Consider the following 23,542-nt stretch of genomic DNA (forward strand, 5'->3'; position numbering starts at 1 on the left):
AGAATACTCCTTGCCATCAGCTGCTTGCTCCAAAACAATATACCTAACCAATAAAAAGCCTCAGCACCTGTTTAGGACTGTAGCACATATTATATTATATTATATATCAGTTCTGAAATGATATATAGCTGCAGTATTTGTGTTCTAGGTCGTATTTGGACATGTGTAAAGTGATCATCTTTAGTTACCTCTTCTGGTTCGTGCTCACCATCATTTTCATTACTGGAACCACACGGATCAGTATATTCTGCATGGGGTACCTGGTTGCTTGTTTCTACTTCCTCTTGTTTGGTGGAGATTTGTTACTGAAGCCTATACGAAGCATCCTGCGCTACTGGGATTGGCTGATTGCCTACAACGTCTTTGTCATAACAATGAAAAATATACTCTCAGTAAGTGGCGACTTACTTGTCTCCTAGCTCTTATTAATCGTATAGGAATTAAACCAAAACCAGAACTATTGTACAAAGGTATCCTGGAGTAAACTGCTGTGCAGGTGGAAATGGAAATCAGTGCAACTGTAACCATTAACCCCTTAAGGACAATGGGAGGTCCCTAAACCCATTGAAAACATTGTCTTTAAGGGGTTAAAAATGTTATATTTTACATTTACAAAAATTTGGGGGTATCCACACTATTTCATACACAGTTATGCATAGGGAGCCAGTCTGGGTAACTACTTACCAACTGATGTCAGTCCCCAGATATGAGCATATGCACCTTTTTTAGATGTTGCTAATTAAAGATGTTTTTTCACTTAGGCAAAGCATTGAGTGTCTCTGCATGTTAATGAAACAAACCTTAATAGACTTTTTTAATCACATACAAATAACACAGAAACCTTGAGTACATTATATATTTAATGGAGATTTATGTATTAAAAGTGATTTAAAAGCAGTCATATGATACGACCACTCTTCAAGTTTTGCAGTAGATTCACCTTTTGTACATATATATATATATATATACTATATACATATATGTATATTTAGTACTTTTTCATGCCTGTTTTTGAATTTCAGATAGGAGCATGTGGCTACATTGAATCACTAATCAAAAACAGTTGCTGGTTAATTCAGGCATTCAGTCTGGCCTGTACAGTGAAAGGCTATCGCATCCGTAAGTAAATAAGCTGTACAAATTGAATGCGAGAGCTGAATTTGCTTATTTTAAGCATGTGTTAACTAATACAAAGGAAGCCATGTTTCTGCATACTTGCCTCTTGTCTGCTGTATATTGGAATTCATAATGCCCTGTAAGACTCGTCATCTGTGTGTAATAGCTGTTTAAAACACTAGACATTAAAACAGATCTGCAGCTCTAGAGCTATTTCATTTAACAGCCTTTCTATAAACTATAGAACGTTTTTTAATTGTTTATTTTTGTATTTATTCACATTTTGCTTTTTCTACATAAAATGCCAAAGCTGAAACACAAAATGTGAAGAATATTGGTATATGGTACAAAAAGTTTAGCATTATAATTCATTTTCATTCTCCACTTTGGGACTGACGTGAGACTAGGCATTGAAATAACACGCAAGGAATATGATAAGAGCTGACGTTTAGCTTTAGCTTGGTCTTTTGTGATGTTAGTGTGATGGATGTGTGTCATTAATAGGCAATTTTTATTCATTATAACACATTAGCCCTTCCATTTTTTAACAAAAAAAAATAAACAGGTTTAAACATTCTCTAACATTGTCATAAATTATTATTATATGACATATAATATGTATGTACCATACGTTGTACTTTATAAATAGATTATCCACTGTACAACAGCAAAACAAAAAATGTAAAAAGCAGTCCATGCATATGTGTAAAGAAAAATAAAATATAAATGTAATGAAAAAAAACAGTATGAAACAGCATATTGTATATTTCATGCATTGAAATTATTTGTCTATTTTTCTTAGTGTTATCAGCCTGTACTGAGTGTTTTAATTATGCTCATATTTTACAACCAGACTAATGATATTTACTTTTACTTAACATACTTTCAATTTTTGATCATTTTCTTCTGTTTTGGTTTAAAGCTGAAAATACTGAGAACTGTCAATTGCCGAGTGGGGAAGCTGGAATCATATGGGATAGCATATGTTTTGCATTCCTTTTATTACAAAGAAGAGTATTTATGAGTTATTACTTCTTACATGTGGTGGCAGACATCAAGTCTTCACAGATTCTTGCTTCAAGGTATGTAATAATGCAATAAAGCAATCATTTTGGTAGCAGGGGATTCCTTGGCAGGGAACGCTCCGTAAAACATTCAGCCCAGTCAAGTGGGCCAGTAATACATTTATCCAAAACACTCCTGGCAGAGAACATACTCCATGTGCAACAGTCCAGTAAACACATTTGCAGAAAAAGAATGCATAGAATATCCATACAGAAAAAAAAATCCAGTTTGCACAGAGAAACCAACTAAAGTAAACTTGTTATAGTTGTCTTCCTTCCCCCATTACCAACCCCCCGGAAGGATGGGAACCTAATAGTGGAAAACAGACAAGGACTCCTCTATCTCTGTTTTCTTATATTATGTAATATATGTTATTTGTAATTGTTATATTTGTAATATGTACTATATTTTGTCAGCATAAGCAATGTACAGTTCAATGGAATATGTTGGTCTCAAAAGCTCGCAATTATACTCTCAGTTAGCCAATAAATGGTATCATTTCAACTATACTTTTCTCCTGTTTTCTCAACGGCTAACACGGTACAAAACCTTTTTATCATATAAAAATAAAACATGATAATAAAAACAAGAATAAAATGTGTATATCACAGACACTATATGACCAAAAGCATGTGGGCCTAGATGAGCTTGTTGGACATCCTAGGACATTTATCAAGATTAGCAAAAATATAACGCCAGTAACACATACACCATTTCTTAAGAGTATTTTGGTGTAATAATTTCATCAGAATCTCTATGGGAAACAGGAAAGAAAGTCCATAAATAATGTTTCAGGTATCTAGTATCCGTTGTTCAGATATGATTGTCGCCATTTTTAAGCTGATTTGTTTAATAATATAGATTACAGTGTTTATCTATTCATCTTTTTCCAGAGGTGCTGAACTTTTTCAGGCAACAATTGTCAAGGCCGTGAAGGCTCGAATTGAAGAAGAAAAAAAGTCCATGGACCAACTCAAAAGACAGTAGGACAATTCATCTTTACATTTAATTTATAAATCTGCTCTATGTGACAGTATTCCTCGCTTCTACTCCATAAAGTGAGGTACCGGATGTAATATACAGTATAAAGTTAAGAAAGAAATGTCATTGAGTGGTTACAAGTGAGTTAAAGTCACTACCACTGATTGCTTGCATACTGGGCTGCTCAGAAGTGATTTGGGCATGGGGGTGAAGGTTTGTTACTGAAAGCCGAGATAAAATTAAAAGAGATATTCATGTATGGTGAGTGAAGAGCAATGGTACCCATGTACTGACCACTTGGCAGACATGATTTTTGGTTTAGTAATTTTGATGTCCCATGTAGATTTTTTTACTTATGCAATCATCGCTAGGCACATGACCATGCTTGTAATAATTATGCTTTGGCACACTATCCCAGTAGGCATTTGTACTGTTTTTCGCTTGTGCCAGTGCGCAGTCCTTTTGTTGACCATGTTGCATATTGCTGACCCTGCACTTTTTTTAGTTTGTAGCTGTTTATTTGTATAGTACACCATAGAGATTGTTATATATCATCACCAATTTCTACTTGACCAGGATGGACCGCATTAAAGCCAGGCAAGAAAAATATAAAAAAGGTAAAGAGAGAATGCTAAGTCTTGTTCAGGAATCAGGAGAAGGACAAGCCATTCATAAGGCTGAAGAGGATGATGAAGGTACAGTGCCTAAGTATTTTGGTTGTTTGATTTCACCTTAAAGCAAAATAAAATACATAGGTATACAATCTTCGATTTTTTGATTAAACCTCTTTTAACAGACCCGTACTGGGTTTAAGAAGGAATTTAACCCCTGAGTGTTCCTTGAAATACTTTGCCACAACAATAAATAGATGAAAGTCATTGTGTCTAAGACATGACCAAAGTACAGCATGGCAACACTGCATGGGGCATTTGCAATACTGGATGGAATGTGTTGAGCCATTTACCATGCTAACATGTCATACAGTTCCCAGTGTCCAAAACTGTCTTATTTCTTTATTACTTAACAATATATTTCAGGTACATATACGATTTCCTGGTTGAAATCATCTCCTTTACAGTCATGCAAATTTGAAAGCAGACCAGTTTGTATGAGACTTGTCTTTGGGAATGACCATTTCCCGGTTTTTTTAAGTTAATACAAGAAAAGAACAATTAAGAAAAATTAAGACAAGAACAATTACTGGAGTTAAAACCCACAGATGGTATACTTGCAAATCTGCATTAATAGTGGTGTTAACGTCTATGTGGAAAATAAGTTGACATAAGACTATATAGTTCATTATAACAATAATTAGTAGCTGAAAGGTGAATTAAAGTTATAAATACAGATACATTACTCACACAGTGACAAGATAAGTATAGGAATTAAGATTGTTCTACAATATGTTTTTAAAGTAAAATCGAGGATCTTAATTAATGTTAAGATAATCAAGGGAGACCAAAAAACATAGTGACTGAGACAGACAAAAAAGAATAATCAGGATGTCAAAAGGATGTCTAATTTGAATATATAGCACAGATCTTTCCCACAATGTGAGAATAACCTAACAACCCACAACCTAAGTTTTGCTCAGTGAACTTACAGGACAGAGTAAAAGTAATCAGGAGTATGGGGGTTAAATTGAGGCAATGATAATTGTATTAATGTTAGCTTGCATTCGACTTTGAAACACTTTTGTGGACACCTATAGTGCATACAATGCCGGTGAATTCCAATCAGTCCCTTTAGTCCTTGCGTTCTTCATGACATGACAAGTAATACAGCGCTCTAACTCTAATTTAACAACAGCAAGTGTACAAAAATGTGAGGATTTCATGCACTTTTATCGATTTAGATGTGTTTGTAGGTCTGATGCTTCAAAGGCCTTGATTACCTTGGATGTTTGACATTTGTTTTTCAGTAATAATATATTGACTACAGGTGAAAGCCACCTTATATTATTAATTTCTGAACATATTTCATTTTAGGAGAAGCAGACAAAGAGAAGGCCAAGGGCAAAAAAAAGCAGTGGTGGCGGCCTTGGGTTGACCATGCTTCCAGTAGGTTTTCTCAATCATCTGTCAAATACACGGATTTACCTTATATCCTTGACCAGAACGACCTGTTTGTGTCCTTGCATGGTTTCATCTTTCTGACTCCTTAGAAGAGGCTTTTGTAACAGTATCAGTAAATTCAAAATCTGTAATAGCAACAATAATGCACTTTATTTGTGTATAAATTGATTATAGAGGGAATTTTAACGTGTTGGTTCTTGTAGGAATACCCTTCTTGACTTGAAAACTAAAAGCACTGATGTCTATAAAGCTATTTTCTTTCAGCAGTTCAATTCTGCTTTGATAATTATATCTTATGGTGTGTATACATATACATCAGATGGTGTCCTCATAGTCCAATTTCTATCACTGATTCTTGGCCTATGTAAATCTGGAGGAGTGTACTAGATGCACCAGTTCTATGGAGTCATAAAGAAACTATGCCAACATTTCAAGTTCTGCTTCATTACTAGACTTATCTCATATTACATTCTAAGATGTGTATTGGCCCATATTTCCAGAGAGCAAACATATTATGTATTAATTTGCAATTTGCTTATGGTCTGGAATAGGACTCTGTTTTGAACTGTAATATTTTGCTGATCTGGAAGTATCAAGGCATAGCAATGTCAGGTAAATATGAACCCCAGGGCAGCGTTTGAATCCTTTGTTGCTAGAGGTGCTCACAAGACAAAACTCAATAATTTAAGACACCTCAGCACCAAATGAGTTTGAGTGTTATAGTGTGCATGTGACTTATGCTATTGGGTGCAATAGAATTCTACTGTGTTTTAGGGTAATGTCTATATGTTTTGGCAATCTGCGATATGTACGATTTTGTGTTGTGATTCTATGAAAGCCAATAATACAAGTCACATTCATGTTTTCAATGTTAATTAACCCCTTAGTGACAAAGCCCGTACATGTACGCGCTCAAAATGCATTGTTTTAAATGGGTTTAGGGACCGCCCATTGTCCTTAAGGGGTTAAATGTGTTCTTTTCTCAAACGTTCTTAATAAGGATCTTGTTCAATGACAATGTGTAAAGTGAATCTGATCCTTACTACGTTTATACAAGTAAAAGTATTTAAAAATATCTGATTAACGAAAGTTCAGAAATGTATGCCAATGTTTTAGTGTCATTTTACCCTGATTTCTAAACGTTATTGAAATTAAAGAGAGAACTTAGTCATACATCGAAAGGAAATTTTAAGTGTGATTATCAGTAGATACATAAAAAATTATATTTTGACAAATTATTTATATTTATTTAAATTAACCCCCCACACACACACAAGATTTTTTTTGTATGCATACAGCGTTCCATTGAATAGATGTGTTTATAATGAGGGTAAAATGAACTTTAAATTTATTATAATTTCATTTTTCATGAACAAACTTAAAGTGGCCAATGCCTTTTTTTCCAGCTTTGAGCTCCACACATTACTAAATCAGTTTTCTCTTGTTAAAAAGTAATGGAGTGGATGCCTTCAAAGAATCACACATAGTCTTCCTTTGATTTTGTTCTGTTAAAGTGCACATGTGATTTGTGTTTTGTCAGGCTTGGTAAAAAGAGAAAACAAAAAAAAAAGTTCTGTTCAAGGATATAAGGTTTTGGTCATCTAAGATATAACAAGGAGGCAAATGGTTTGTAAGTTTTAGGCAAAAATGTCATGATGAAATTGTCCATCGTTGGCCATATCAACTGAAATAAGAGCAATAACCAGTTATATGTCTTCATGGGGACTATGGTTTGTCCTTGTATATGCAAGAAGCTCAAAATAAGTTACATTATTCCATCTGGAACAGGGGACAAAGTAGGAGTGATTGGTCCACCCTGTTCTTCTCTTTCCTTGTCTCGAGTTGTTGTTAGAGCTCTTAAGGTGTTAAATCAATAATGACTAATCAATGACAGTTCAAGAAATAAGTAACTATTTTATCTTGCTTAGTGGTCAGAAGCGGTGATTATTATTTATTTGAGACGGACAGCGAAGAGGAGGAAGAAGATGATAAAAAAGATGACGATGACATAAGAAAAAAATCTGCTTTCCAGGTAGGCTTGACTAGAAGGTGTACCAACAAAGGGTGCACGATGGGCAGATCTGGAAAGAGATGCTTGTCAGAGTACATATGTATTCTTTAGAATTCCAAGCACCTTCGTGTCAGTGTGCCTCATATTCAATTTATCAGTGTATTTTATACTGAAATGAACACATTGATTCATTCAGTTACAATGCTGCTTGCCCATAGCATTGTCAAAACACTGTTTATAAAATAAGTCTCCTTCACTTTTCTCACAAAGGCACAGAAAAAATAAAGTTTTTATAGCAAACTTTATTTTTCCAAATATAAAAAGTGAAGTGAAGTAATTTTGGCATTGCTTAGGATCGCTTCATAAGTGATTCGCTTACAACACTTTTTTTAACTTTTTTTAGAGCGAATGATCAGGCAATCCAACTAATGTTATTTCTAACAACTAATAAACTAATATGTTCAATATCTCATCAGAATGCAGTGCATTGTATCAAACCATAAATAAAACCATATACTATTGGGTAAATCTGACACCATTAGCCGCCGGCTATCAACCCGTCAGCTTCAGAAAATGAAGTGTATCTCAGCACACACAACCAATAACGTTGGCTTCTATCAGAGAAGCCAATCCTATATTAAATAATGAACTAGGATTTATTATTACATTTCTGCTAAACATTTTTTACTTAGTTGTAATATCTGACTATAGTTTTCAATCCCCATTTCTCATGTTTGTGTAGTAATATTCTGATAAACTGTTAACTAACCATTGGTTGTCATTAACATTTTCATGTTCACTTGTATCTACTAATTGCTATTGCTTTGTCCTTCTTTTAGAGAGCTATTGGAAAGTTTGCTTCCGCCATTTTAGCCTTACCCAAGTCTGTCATTAAACTGCCTAAAACAATTCTTCAGTATTTAATCAGAGCTGCAAAGGTATTCATCAGGAATCTCAATAGTGTGTGCAAAATGTGACCAAAAACACAGTAGATTTAGAATTCTGTTCCCTCCCGTAAATGCCTCCTCTGCATTTCCCGTTCACACAGCTTGTAAAATGACATCAAGCATGTGGCTCATAACTGGCCCATTTTTTCTGTTTTTCTATCCTCAGTTCGGTTATTTTCTAAAAAAATTTGCCGGTTGATGATCGGTTATTTTCTTTTCTAAGATTTGGCCACTCACACGGTCTTTATTATCCAAAAAGGAAATGCAAATGCAGGCATTGCACATTATCTATCCTGTGTCATTCCGATTTTCTCTGTAACTTTCTGAATGCCGTAGGGGATAAGTAATGCTTTTTCTCTTCTCTGGCATTCAGAGTGTTAAGGCGTAAATCCCAAATGCATGCTTTCAGGTGGGTCGTAGACAATGTGGTGATTTGATCTTTCTCTCAGGAAGCTGGTAAGACATTAGCTATGATATATTTATATAACTTTACACTCAGAAGTTTGACCATTCAATGAATTTTTGGTTTTGAGAATAGCTTCCTATTTTATGGGATTCATATGTTTTCTGTTACACGTGCATTGTAATAATGCATAACTCTTTGTGTCCTGTTTTCTATTTAGGTTTAGCCTAGAAATAATGTGGATTCAGTGTATTTTGTCAGGGACTGGGTCCATACAGACGACTGTAATGACCCAGTGCGCCCAATGATGGAATTCAGGAGTTATTGCGCAGTAGCGGAGTTGGACAGGGCCTGGTTTCCAGGGCGACTGCACTCTCCAGGGTGTTGAGCACCTAGGGTTGTGCGCCCAGATACCAGGGCCCTGACATAGCAGCGGATGTTGTCCAGAACAAAACAAAGTGATATCCTGCAGGCGCCCTGGAGCAGGCATGAGACATAGCTCAACAGAGAAATGTGCAGGATGCTGCAGACTGGGAGTTGGGACGCTAAGCAGAGTAACAGCAGAAACATAGCAAGCAAGGGGGACAGAGCGAACAAGGGGGACAGAGCGAGGAACAGGGAGACCGAGCAAGAAACATAGCCAGACAAGACATACGTGGTACAGGACACAACAAAGGACAGGGAACAAGGCAAGGAACACAGGGGATGGAGTGAGAAGCCAAGCTCCTCAGACACTTCTCCTTTGAGCAAGGAAGGATATCTTAACTGGGACATGGGGAGAGGAGAGAGGAACCGGAATCCTCAGATCATTCAGGGAAAAGAGGGCAAAGGTACATAAAAGACTGACACACATAAATACAGGACAAGCCTAGGACAATATGATAACAGTTGGAGATTTAGTCGCATCTTATGGCCATAGTATACTTAGCCCACCACTACGCCAAAGTACTCCAATATTCGGTGGGTCCTAACACTAAACCCTGCCTGCTGAATCACTAATAAGCTGAAACAAAGCAGTAAATCTAAACACAAAACAGAGAAGGACATACTTTTAGACTGCGAAAAACATAACAAACGGGTGGGGCACACCTTATAAAGGAAACAGAAGCTGAAGCTAAGAGCAGGACTGAGACAAAGTATCAGAAGTAAACGGCACAGCACAGGGAAATCCAGGAATGGATTACAGCAAAGGGGGAACAGTAGCGAGATAAGCAGCTCCGCAGCCTGAATGGGGCCTGACATATTTTTCCAGTCGTACACCTAGGAGGGTTGACGGATGGGATATATTAATGATAAAATACAATCAGCATGTAGCATGCAAGAGGTGAAAGACTGTAGAAATTAAATGCAGCATTATATGTAGGCCTACTGTGACAAAATACCATATTTGCTCGATTATAAGAGGACCCTGATTATAAGACGACCCCCCAAATTTGAATATTAATTTAGGAAAAAAAGAAAAAGCCTAAATATAAGACTACCCTATAGGAAAAAAAGTTTTATTACTAAATATTAATTCACATGTAAACTATTTTTTCATTTAATAAAAACTGTTTTTATTTCCTTTTATTTGCCAACCTGCCCCCAGTTATGTACATCTGCCTTATAACACATATATGCCACTCTAGCTCCAATATATGCCTTTTAACCCCGTATTTGCCACTCTGTCCCCCAGATATGCCTTATACCCCTTTATATGCCACTCTGCCCCCCCAAAAATGCCTTATACCCCCCTATATGCCACTCTGCCTCCCTGATATGCCACTCTGCCCCCAGATATGCCTTATACCCCCTATATGCCACTCTTCCCCCAGATATGCCTTATACCCCCTATATGCCCCTCTGCCCCCTCAGATATGCCTTATACACCCCTATACCCCACTCTGCCTCCCTGATATTACTTTTAACCCCCTATATGTCACTCTGCCTCCAGAAATCCCTTATACCCCCTTTATGCCTCTGGGCAGCGGTGGAGGTTTGCGCGATGCGTACAGACAACCTCCGCTGCTGCTGGCTGGTACTTCCACCGGGGCTTCTATGACTGAGCACCGGTCATGTCACGCCGGCGTTATGTCATAGAAGTGCCGGCAGCAGCAAAGGTTGTCTGTGCGCATCCCGCAAATGTTTACTGGCTGCCAAAGAGGAGGATCCAGGTCTCCTGCAGCGCTGTGGGGGATCTGGATCTAAGTCTTGTAGTCAGACCTCTATTTGAGGTATGATTATAAGACAACCTCGAATATAAGACGAGGGGTATTTTTCAGAGTCTTTGCTCTGAAAAAAACCTTGTTTTATAATCGAGAAAATACGGTACTTACTTAAGTATTGGCTTCTAGTATTAGGGTCAACGTTGTTATGGTTTTGGCTGTGGTTTGGTTTGCTACACATGATTTTAGTGGCAAAATAGCAACAGTATGTACAGCATAAACAGTTTTATTTCAACCATCACTTGTAACTTCAATATTCACTAGTAGACTTGAGTCTATGTATTGGTCTTCGTGAAAAAAAATCTTTGTATTCCACGAATATTCGCCCATTCTCATGTTCTTTTCAGGCGAATATCCGTGTACGTTCTTCGTGCTCGTTTTTGTTCTTCATTTTTTTACATTGTTAACGTGGAAAAATATGCAGCAGCTTTGGCGCCAGGATTTTAAAAGTCCATAAGAGCGGCTCTATTGGTCCCTGGCAGGGGAGTCCTCTGCCATCAACCAATGAAGGGCAGCTGCTCTTCATTGGTTAATGCCACACGAGCCCGCTAAAGGCAACCAATAAAGTCGCTCTTACGGCCCTTTAACTCATGACGCCAAAGCCATTAGTCTCCCCAGGCCAAGTTGTTCAGTGGTGTACCTTGCCCTGCCCTTTGCCAAGGAGACTGAAATCCCTGTTTCCTGTAGAGAGGTTGTCTAAGACAAACTGGCCTGGGGAGACTAATGGCTTTGGCACATGAGTTAAAGGTCCGTAAGAGCTACTCTATTGGTTGCCGGCAGCTGCCCTTCATTGGTTGATGCCAGAGTAGGCCCCTGCTGGTGACCAATAGAGTCGCTCGCACGGACCTTTGAATCCTGAGGCGATCCTACAGATTCCCGTCAACCTCTGTAATGCTATGTAGACAAGGTAGGCTAGAGGGAGTGACTTGTATGGGGGAAAGGGACCAGGAAGATTAGCTAAGAGATATTACCGAAGACGAGGATTCTTTGTGTTGTGCTTCTTCGGCTTCATGTACTTGGTATCAGAAATAACTTGAACCATGTGCAGTAAAATGCCTTCAACTCAATTCACTTTTTTGCAAAGCTTCCCATGTTCATCTGTGATTGCTTTTTTTTACAACCAGTTTGGAGTTAAGTGACCAAAGTTGGTATTAGAAGGAGAGTTTTCCAGGAGCATTGTGGTTTTAACTTAAGACGGTGCCAGCCTGTACAATGAAGGGCCACCTGTAAGACGGTGCCAGTCATGCTAGAAGGCCACGGTGGACACCAGGTCCCCTTCTTCATTTCTTTCCTTCCCTCCCCAGCCAGAAGGACTGCGGGAGAGCCAGATATTCACTGAAATTACATTTGGGTGTTGCTCATAAGAGCTTCCTAACTCCACCCTCACCAGAAAAGCCAGGACCTTTTTAGGGGACCCAGTTCCACCATGGTAGTTTTTGGTGAGACAAATATCATGTTTCAGATAGAAGAACCCTTTTTAGAAGGCATGGCTAGGGGCTAGGGCATAACCAAGACTTTTTGACCTATTGTTTTGGTGTTAGAAAGAGCAGCATACCTGGGATCTCTCCAGGTTTCGCTCAGGGACTCCTGGAGAAGCACTGCTTCTCTGGTTTCGCCACCAGAAAACTCTGGGTTATGGGACCAGTGTTGTCTTAAACGGTGGTGTGTTATGCAACATCATCGGCCCCCCTACCTACATCAGGGGGACTGCCCAGTGATGTCAAAGGGACTTGCCTGCATCCCGCAAGAGGGACCCTGGGTAGCCAGAGTCATAAAGTTCCCTGGTATGATGAGCAGAAAAAAGCAAGGAGAGATCGTTTTACAATTGCATAGTCACCGGTGATATTAGCATATACACAGATAAGGTCGCTGTTTTTGACCACAGTGGAAATAAGGGTCCCTTCAGAGTAATGGGGGGTGTTGACACAGCTATTTCACTATAATGTATAAAAAATCACTAGGTTAGGTATTACTGGGTTAAGTATTGAATTCCTTATAATAATTAGTAAAATAATTAGTTTATAACTTGTGGTAGAGAATGGGTCCTCTTAAATTATTTTGCTTATTGGTCCTAAAAACCTACAGCCAACCCCAGACATAGAAGTTAAAGTTGACTTTACATTCAGTTCAGCAAGATCATAAAACTAAGTAAATACACTACTGTACACTTCCATCAAAATGAAAGATTCTCTCTCATCCTTTTGACAATATATGTAATTCTATGTACTGTGTTATTGACAGTTTACATATTTTATGGCTTGGGTGTTACAAAATGTTTAAAGGCCAATTTACCTAGCAAGCAATCACTAAAGAAATGTATTTACAGAGCTAGGCCAAGGATAAGTATAGGTTAAATGAAAGAGTATTCCCAATCACCGTTGCATCTAAAAAGCCAATTTAGCTTAAGGAGAATTCTTAATGGGGGTTTTCGATACCCACAGTTTAATTGAACCTTCATTCAGAACCCCTTTGAGGTCCAACTTTTGAGCTCCTGTGCTGAGTTGCCATTGAACTCTGGTCGCCTATTACAGGGCTATCCAACAGCTCCAGTAATTCAACACCAATCCTAGGTCCCTGCCAAATTTTCCTAACACAGCTCTGTGGCCGCATTCAATTCAGAAGCTAAGCCAATGATCTAATGAAATTGAATTTAAATTAAAATGAACAAGGGTGCAAACAATCCAGAATGCTACCATTTAGTGAGTGCATTGCTGCTAATTACCTGGAAACCTTAGCTACCTGATTGCTAATAGAATTCTTCTCACATTCTGCCACAGGCTATCATCTAATTTATCATTTGCTTCGCGCAGTAGAAATATTGTGTGATGTCTAGGATACAAAATGAAGAATAAACATTTTATAGGGTGATGACAGCTGTTTTGGGACTTTTTACTAACTGTGTGAAAAAATGCATTTCAACCGCCTGAAAACTGTGAGCTATTTTGAAATCAATCTAACATTATTAACTCTATAAACCCCAGCTTTCCTGAGACCCAGGTGTGTCTGTATTGATTTGCATGTATACTGATGGTGCTTGCCCCATGCATGCCCAAGTTAAATGTATTAGTCCGCTTCATGTGGTGTCTTGCATGCCAGCAGAATCAATGCAATGCCATTAAACGGGATTCTCATTTGTTTGAAACAAATGAAAATCTCTGACAAATGTTACATATATTTTATTGTTTTCTGTATAAAATGTTTACTTTCTAGCTATTACAAAAAGTTCACAGTAGATAAAAAAAATAATTAGGAAAAACTATTTTTTTAAACACAGTGATATAATATATAATATAATATATAGTATATGAATGATATAATAATTTTCATGTTTCTAATTTTGTTAAACTTGACTTACCACTTTAACGGCAATTTAATCAGATCCAAATTAGAGACTTATCATTTACAGTTACAAACTAATATCACCATTAAACGATGTCCAAACTGTTTGGATAGTAATCGTGTGTGTGTTACTGTTCATTTGACAGTGCATACATATCATTTTGTTATATAATATACAGTATATGCAGTTAAAACGCCCAATCAATGCTGTATAATGCTCAACAGCTGAGATTATTTTTGTTTCTTGCTCAGAAATATCAGTAGTATGTTCTTCCCTAAATCCAAAATATGGCATCTCTTGGATTTAGACTAACCAGGGTGGCCAAAAAGGGCATCTGTCTGAGATAAATCAGTTTCAATAAATATATAGATTTTTAAAACTTGATATTTTGTGATATCTTAAAATAGCAATAAGGATTTTCAGTTGGAAGAAAATAATTAGACAGACTGTGGTTTGACTACACAGCATTTTTACAATTTAGGATCTATCATCTATCTATCTATCTATCTATCTATCTATCTATCTATCTATCTATCTATCTATCTATCTATCTATCTGTCTAGTTATCTATCTAGTTATCTATCTAGTTATCTATCTATCTATCTAGTTATCTAGTTATCTATCTATCGATCTAATTATCTAGCTATTTATCTGTCTATAAGCATTTGAATAAAACAGCTGTTTTTTTATTTAGTTTATTTATCAAGCATGGATTACAGATCCAAAAACCGCTCTTAGACAGCGACATAAGGAGAGCAAAGAAGAGAAGAAGAAGAGGGAGATGAGACGGAAAGGAATTGTGGAAGGTATGTCAGTTGAGATCATCCTACACTTGAGGTTCAAGGGATCAATACAGATGTTACCAACAGAGTTTTCAGGATCTGCCCATGTGATGAACAGCGGACCGGCAAAGTTTAATTAATTTATGCTGCTCCTGACTGACCTTACAAGAGCCACATTACTTTGAAAATAGCATGAATGGTTTCTTGGGTTAATGAAAGCTTAAACATGCACAAGGATAAGAGAAGAAACTTTTTAACGTTCATTGAAAACATTTTCATTGAGCGTACCCATAGAAAGACTGAATTTCACATGCAAATAGTGATAGCAGGTTTTGTGATAGCTCAATGGCATTCCTAGCGGGTACATTAAAATATTATTCATGGCAGTATATCATAATACCATAGTGATCCTCATTTTTGATTGCTGTTATTTTTGTCATTTTCAGGGCACATTATAATAGAATGTGAAGAGAAAGATGACGATCAGGATCATGGCAAGAAGAAATCTGATGGACCAGGTATGCAATAAGACGCTAACACAAAGGAAGCTTACATCATGAAATAGTGGTATTGAATGTTGATGTTCAGTTATATTTGAGAGTTTGGGTTATTGTCTTTATTTTGGGACAAGTTAATGTGAAGAACTGAATTAGTTATTGTTGATAATTGTTTCTAAATAAATATAGTGCAACTGGGAAATCAACACAAACATGTCTTATATCAACAATCTAACAATAGGGCAAAGATAAGGGAGAAAGGAATAATTCTTCAAATCCCCACAATGTTAAGATACCTTCCCCCGGCTATACACATAAGAAGGCTTTAAGAATGATTTAAACAGCTATTTATTGCTTATTTCAATATTACACCGGTGTACAGAACTATAACATGGGATTTGGGGGATGTGGCAGATTTGCCTTAAATTGCTAATCCTCAGATGAGGACAACGTGGCAAAACCAGGACAGGGAATTACTTACATAATGCTGTCCATGCCACAAGTTGCATCTTCCATGAGGTTGGTTTTTAAACTAAACATCTCCAAAATAGTTACACTGACAAAAAAAACACAATTTATAGGTAGTATAAATAAAGAATTTACAAAATTTGCTAACAGCTGTGATAAGAGTCGACTTTTAAATCCTTCATACAGATGTCTGGACATTTGCTGCTTGCTGCGTCCTTTGAGGGACGCAGAAGTGAGCAACACGATACTTTACAAATTATTACACACTACAATCCAATTTAAGCAATTCATTGACATTAAAGGCAAATAGATATAACATTCTCAATATTAGTACAGTATTCTGCATGGATTTTCAAGTATGCCTATCCAGGGCCGGCCCAAGACATAATGCCGCCTGGGGTGAAGTTTAAAATGCCGTCCCCCCCTTTATCTACCCTTCCTCTGCCTCTCCCTCCCTATTATCTACCCTTCCTCTCCCTCCCTCCCTCCCTCCCTATTATCTACCCTATCCCCCCCCCCTTTGTACTTACCTTTCAGCAGTCCTGCGGCGAGTCTCCCTGCTCGGTCTCGGTGCCAGCTTGTAATGTAAATTACATCATCTTCCGGCGCTCAGGATTACAAGTCGGCACCGAGACCAAGCTAGAGTGCTCGCAGAGGAGAGAGAGGGCGCCGAGCGGGTACTGACAACTTGGTAAGCGAAAACCACTCGGCGCCCCTCTCTTTCTTAGGGCGCCGAGTGGTTATCGCTTACCAAGCAAAGTGCCGCCCCTTCAAAAGTGCCGCCTGGAACAATTGCCCCACTCTGCTCCATGGTAGGGCCGGCCCTGTGCCTATCACAGCATCCTTTTAGCATTTTATATCCTTACATGTGGTAGTCTATAGGGGCTATGTGTAAAAAAGATATAAAGAACCAATCTCTATGAAGAGGAATGAAAAAATTGTTGTAAATAAACCCGTGAACGAAATACCGACATATGTTTACCTTATAGTGACTTTGCTATGAATTTGTGTCTGACTACTCCCGCCTCTTCTAAGGGGGGTCGTGAGCAGTTGAATGGTAGCGCACCCGTATTTTGCCTCTTTTAGGTTGGGAAGTGGTTCTGTTCTCTGAAGGGCTATGTTTTTAGCCTCTGTCTGTCCTATATGTACCAGAAATCTAGTACTTTCCAAAAGCACGAGTGTGTTAAAAGTTGAATGGAAAATAATGAAGACAAACATAAAAATTATGAATTAATGAAATAAATGGCAATATCCATCTAAAATACAGCTAGAAAGAATGGAACGGTTATGTTGTGATATTTTCTCTGTAAGTATACCTTTCAGCTAGGTCATAAATCAATGCATGTCTTGAGGCATACATGTACTTTTAAGATGAGATATGAGGTCACCATAAGTTTAGGGTAATTAGATGTTTCTAGTTATGTGCTTAAATCACAAAATCCATCTTGTTTTTCTACCTGTTCATTAATCTTAAGCAATAATCCCCATTCATATATATTCATATAGGGTCACATATTTTACACATGAATATCTGTGCATTTCAATTTTAGAGGTTTGGCAGCTATCCTACGATGGAGCCAAGAGTTTTCTAGTTCTGCCAAGACTTTGGTTAGCTCAAAGGTCAATACCCTAAAACTTATAGGAAAAATACTTAAGTCAGTGTATCTTATAATACCTCAAAAGCCACATGTTACAAAACACCAAGTATCTAGATAAACAATCAAAAATAAAGACAACTTTAAGAGCCTGGATAAAAGTCAATTCATTATAATGTCAAAATGAATCCTAATATTATACAGTATGTACTTTTTTCAGTGTGTTTCTGTGAGGCCTCCTATATCATAAATAAGATTATTATTAGTTCAAATTATTTTTGAGGAAACATGACTTACCTAGAGGTAAAGAAAATAGAAAGCTGAAATCCATCTTTTTTTTATGAAAAAGAACATTATGATGTATTTATACATAGTTTTCATACGTTTACAGCAGGCAAGATTTTTTTTAAGAAATTACATTTGCAGGTTCTAGAGTAGTGCTGTCCATCTTTATTAGAGAGTCTACTTGCCATCCAGAACCATGAGGCTACTGACAAAGAGCATTAAAATATACAATAGAATTTTGGGAGCAGGTTGTTCTAGAACTCATCTAGAACGTTTCCAGGCCTGTTTGTGTCTAACGGCCTTCTGAGTCACTCCCATTACCTTCTAACTATCTGAACAACGCGTTTTACTCTTCCCACAACTTACATCTTTCTTTAACCATTATCACTTCTTTCCTCTCGTGTCTCTAAGTGTTCAACTGTGCTCTGAAATCCTTGCTCCTACTCCTTACGCTCTCTCCTACCTTTAAATGATTGCTAAAAGCCCACCTTTTAATAATTGTATCCTCTAAAATATTCCACACCTGCATGCTTAAAAACCACCTTCGAGACTGCCATGCCACCAAACTACTGCATTTAATGCTTGCTACAATCAAATCACCCTTGTCCAAGCATTCCCTCACCTTCTCTCTCATGTCTCTTCAACCTCCTAAAAGATAATAAGCTCACAGGAGCAGTGCCTTCTTCTCCTTCTGTACAAGTGCATCTTTTTCATGTTATTACTAATATTTTATTGTTTGTGTTATATCTTGACTAATTTCAAGACAGGAAAATGTTATCTTTTTGTATTTTAGAGTATGTTTGCTAAAACGTGTTTTGTTGAAAATTTCCAAATGTAATATTTTCTATCTTTTTTGCAGATAATATCATCAAAAGAATATTTAACATCTTGAAGTTCACATGGGTCCTTTTTCTTGCCACGATTGATAGTTTTACAGCGTGGTTAAACTCCATTTCACGGGAACACATTGACATTTCCACAGTATTACGAATGGAGCGTTGCATGCTGACAAGAGAGATAAAAAAGGTAATTACCAGGAATTGGAATCTGAAACTAGAATACCGGGGAACATCCTGGCCCCAGCTACCTGTAGCTCACCCTTTTTGGTATTCGGGTTGGTGGGTGTTTCCACTAACGTTGGTGGACCCACTGATGTCAGTGGGCAGTCCCTTGACATCGGTGGGCGGTCTGCTGATGTTGGTGGGTGGTTCAGTGCCATTGCATGCGGGGCTAGCCCCACATACTGAATAATTGAAAGTGGTAGGAGTGGAAGTGGGTGGGGAGTGGGGTGTGACCTGGAGAAGCAGTGCTTTACCCAGAGTCTCTGGATGAAGCAGAGTTTCCAGGTATGGCCACTGGTTATTCATGTAAACTAGTAGTGCATATGGAAGATCCTTTCCTCGGACATTATCTTCAAGGAAAACAAGTATGATATATATATATATATATATATATATACTGGTAGCTACTAAGAAAAGATGTCTTAATGTTGACAACCTGACATGAGACATACAGTTATGGTCTTCTGGACACTATATAGTACAAGCAATTTGTAGGATAGCCAGACTTCTAAAGTGAGTTTCAAAAAAGTTTACCCAGTAGGATGTTTTTAAGAGCCTTACAGAGCAGTGTTATTTTGTTGTTTGTTGGTTTTTTTACATTTATGGACTAAAGTATTGTTATCACTTTTGCTGTGTATTTTGTCAACTATGATTTCTCACTCACTTGTTTTCTTATATATTTTTTTTTCAATACAATGAAGGATTTCATTTGGAAACACATTTGCACATCTAAAATAATATTTGATAGAACCAATATAACAAAAATTTGACCAAAAATATATATTAAAAAAATCCCAATCTCTTTTTACAGTTCCCATTTCATTCTTTTGGGGTCTTTTAAGTTTTTGTGTTTGTTTCTTTTTTACTATTTTTTTTCCAATGATATAATTTTTGTTTTATACCTTAGCTTATTAAAATTGATTTAGATTTTTCTCACTTTGTCCTTTCACTCTGATCACCCTTCCTGCACATCACAAAGCTCTGCAGCTTTGCTTTCTTGATCATACCTTGCATGATCAGCAGCAATAGGGGACTTTCATGACACTGTGTTATGTTCCCCTCTGTGTTACTGGTAACTCCACTGGACACAAATGCCAAACCTCTGTTCAGGCATTCATATGCTCAGAGTTCAATTACACTGTCTCTGCCAGCTCAATTGGTGCCAGTGTCAGCATAAATGCTAGTAAACACCAGTGTGTAGCTGGCATAAATGCAATTGCTGCTACTTCTGTTGATTTCAGCTCCTGCTGACTTACCATGGGAGGTCTACTGAGCATGTGTAATAAGTGTACGTAAAAGTGCTTCCGGCTTTCGGTAGATGCAGCTGGGGAGGGGTTAAATGAAGTTGTAGACTCATATTCTGCTTCCAGTAAAATGCACTGGAGTCCGTCTAAAATAACAAGAACATAGAGTTGGAGTGAAGTAAGGAAATTGCCTTTACAATATATCATAATAAGATATTATGAGCAAAAAAAAGTTATATAGGACAACAGTTAAATGACAGTGACTTTATACATGTATTCATTGTGACATTCCAGGGCAATGTTCCGACCCGGGAGAGCATTCATATGTATTATCAGAACCATATAATGATGAACCTTTCAAGAGAGTCGGGGCTAGACAGGATAGATGACCAACCTGGCACAGCATCCAGTCACCAAAACCACAGCAAGATGGCAAGTAAAAGGATGGATAGTGTAGACTCTCATGATAGCATATCCAGGTATTAAAACATGTTAATGATGTATTACTAAAATAAATTGACAATGTGAACAAATGTAATTATCTGAACATTCACTCTTCTAACCTTTAAATTGTATCTTTATAGTAAAATAAAATATGCATGCTTTATAAACACCTTCAAAAATGGATGCAATGTAAGCAGTTATATGCAACTTATTGAAATAGTGCCTTCAAGACAAATAAGTGTTTTAGCTATGATCTGCGAATCCAGTTTGTCTTCAACTGATATTTAATCTGTGTAAATACCAGTAAATTCTCCATAGTATATGTTTGTCTTTCTCACAGGTAATACTAGTGTCATTGGTGTAAGATTCCAATGATTGCATTTCCTAATTTTATCTGATTTGTATGGCTCCTGATCCACATACCCAGCCCATGTAATGCACCTTGACATTTTCAAGGATGTAAATTCAAGTTTTTTAATTTATTATAAGTGTAGCACTTACGTAAAGGCAACCACTAAGTATAATTGAAACATTTCTAACTGGTTTCCTGTGGGATTCCTTGTTTTTATTAGTTGCGTTAAAACTTACCATGTTGCTTATAATAAATTTTGCTTGCTTCTCATTCACGATTGTTTTTGCGATTGTTCGTGCTGCTAGCTGCTACACTGAAGCCACCATGCTGTTCTCAAGGCAGTCCACGCTTGATGATTTAGATGGACCAGACACTGTACCAAAAACAAGTGAACGTGTACGACCTAGGCTTCGTAAAATGTACAGCATGGACATGTCTTCCTCATCTGCTGACAGTGGCAGTATAGCGTCAAGGTGCTTAATCCATGCATGCTTTCTTCACTCATTCTTTCATCAATAAATTGTGCATGTGTCAAAGTCATTTTGCATCACGGAAGCTATGATTTTAATAATGCATACAACACAAGATATGGCATCTCTTGGATTTAGACTAACCAGGGTGGTCAAAAAGGGCATCTGTTCCAGTCAACATCAAGGATTCATAGCATTCTTGTCTGTCAAAGAGTGGCTTTGCCCACAAGAAATTCTAGCAAAAACATAGCCTGGATTATATAATAATAATAATAGGATTATCATTATGTTTTATTTATATAGCACCAACAATTAACACAGCACTTCTTACAATACATTCATTTAAAGGGTAGGGCCAAACTAGAATTGACAAAAGACAAACAGATACATTAGGTGTAGAGGGCCTGCTTGCAGGCTTAACAGGATAAAAATGATTTCAGGTTCTCCAGAAATCATATTGTTTTATCATTTATACTTCATACTGACACATTAGACACTTTTCTGGGCATAAAAGTAAAACGGATGACAGTAATGCATGTGGCCACCTCTTCTCATATTGCTCACTTGTTGGAAAATCTAACAACTGTAGCTGCAATGTGCCAGGTTCTGAGTGTACGGTGTTCAAGATTACTAAATATTCCAGGGTTACTTTATAAGTGGCATAAGCATAGATCCAGTAGCCATAAAGGCTGCCTGACATCAAGAGCTGTTACCAGCAATGTGAAGACTAACTATACTCAAGCACCTTTCCATGATAAAAAAAAAAATGTAATTTGTGCTTCAGCATACTTTTATTACCGTTTCATCAAATCGATAGTATTAAGAAGAGCCCTATCCAGGAGACTCACCATGTAATCATGAAAATTATACATAGTTTTTTAGCTATTGTTTCCCTTACTTATATTTCTACCTCTAGTATGCTGGTGTCATACTTTTGCAACATTATACCAAATCAAATTAAATGTTTTACCCTAAATGTTATATTGAAGGCAAGTATTGATAGTGATTTAACTTTGAAAGTAGGATGTGTCACCTATTCACTAAGGCAGGTAAGTCTCCGGAGCACGGTGATGTATGTGTGTGTATATGTGTGTGTATATACAACATTTTTTTGTAATTCTGTGTGCAGTTTCTACATTCGGAATTCCATATTGGTCACTCTGCTGTGTTATTGCGCCTCAAAATACACATTTTTTTGAAAGGAATCCATTGCTCAGTCCTATGGAGCTTTAGGAATATTTGGAGACTCAGAGTTGAATCTGATTTGTGTTTCCAATCTTTAGTATTGAATCTCCTCTTCTTGTATGGCGCCTAACCACCTGAGGGTCCATTTATCACATCTAGTCACCCCACTGCTTACATTAAGGATTACATCGCTTGCTGTGCTTCCTAGTGATAGCTGTTGTTGGGCATCTTTCCATGAGTCCAAGGCAGCTGCCACCTGTGGCCAGTGCTAAACATGGCTGATCACTTAATTGAGTCTATATTTTTGTATGGCTGTTTTCATTCAGTAGTGGACTATAAGAACTTAATTAGCGGAGGACCTAGTTTTTTTGGTGAGTTATGATAATAGTTTTTATTTGTTCTTTTTTGTCTTGTTTTGTATGTTTCTGGAATCCTTTAGTTATTTAATGTTCTGCTATATAAATGTTTTTTTTTTGTTTTTTTTTACAGTGAACCAACTCAGTGTACCATGGTCTATTCACGTCAGGGGACAACAGAAACTATTGAAGAAGCAGATGATGAACAGGAGGCAGAAAGAAAAAGTCCAACTAGATTAGAGCCAGAGGAAGAATATTGTCTAGACTTGGAAGCTTCCAGTTACACTCCTGATACAGAGTTGCCTCTTTATGCTACAACAGAAGGTGATATTCCACCATCGTACAGTAAAGCTGTCAGCTTTGAACAACTTTCATTTCAATCCCAGGACGAATCTGCGGATAATAATATGATGGTTTTAAGTCCAGATGAAAGTCGCATTGACAAACTGCACGATACAATATTGCCTCCTCTTACACATGAGCTAACTGCAAGCGAATTGCTTCTAAACAAGTAAGATTCTAAACATGTTATTCAAAATTATACTAAATATTTATTGAAATAGTATACTCGTTTTTCTCTACTTTTTATATGTACACATTTACTCTGTATATTTTGCCATAATCATATTCCCCATTTGAAAATCATTGTAGGTAGAGTTGA

At 37.3% G+C, this 23,542-nt stretch overlaps 1 protein-coding gene across 1 annotated transcript in view; it reads left to right on the forward strand.

The window, feature by feature from the left end:
* The window catches only part of PIEZO2 (piezo type mechanosensitive ion channel component 2), a 150,372-nt gene that overhangs the window by 116,183 nt on the left and 10,647 nt on the right, over positions 1-23,542 (forward strand). The window contains exons 28-41 of the mRNA XM_053466029.1: positions 149-392; positions 1,023-1,119; positions 2,039-2,198; positions 3,075-3,164; positions 3,739-3,857; positions 5,151-5,222; positions 7,166-7,269; positions 8,088-8,186; positions 14,837-14,948; positions 15,371-15,442; positions 18,629-18,795; positions 20,369-20,553; positions 21,176-21,343; positions 23,015-23,392. Coding sequence (XP_053322004.1) covers positions 149-392; positions 1,023-1,119; positions 2,039-2,198; positions 3,075-3,164; positions 3,739-3,857; positions 5,151-5,222; positions 7,166-7,269; positions 8,088-8,186; positions 14,837-14,948; positions 15,371-15,442; positions 18,629-18,795; positions 20,369-20,553; positions 21,176-21,343; positions 23,015-23,392 — 2,067 coding nt within the window. The remainder of the gene's footprint in view (positions 1-148; positions 393-1,022; positions 1,120-2,038; positions 2,199-3,074; positions 3,165-3,738; positions 3,858-5,150; positions 5,223-7,165; positions 7,270-8,087; positions 8,187-14,836; positions 14,949-15,370; positions 15,443-18,628; positions 18,796-20,368; positions 20,554-21,175; positions 21,344-23,014; positions 23,393-23,542) is intronic.

This window comes from Spea bombifrons, chromosome 5, assembly GCF_027358695.1.
Source record: "Spea bombifrons isolate aSpeBom1 chromosome 5, aSpeBom1.2.pri, whole genome shotgun sequence".
Lineage (NCBI taxonomy): Eukaryota > Metazoa > Chordata > Amphibia > Anura > Pelobatidae > Spea > Spea bombifrons.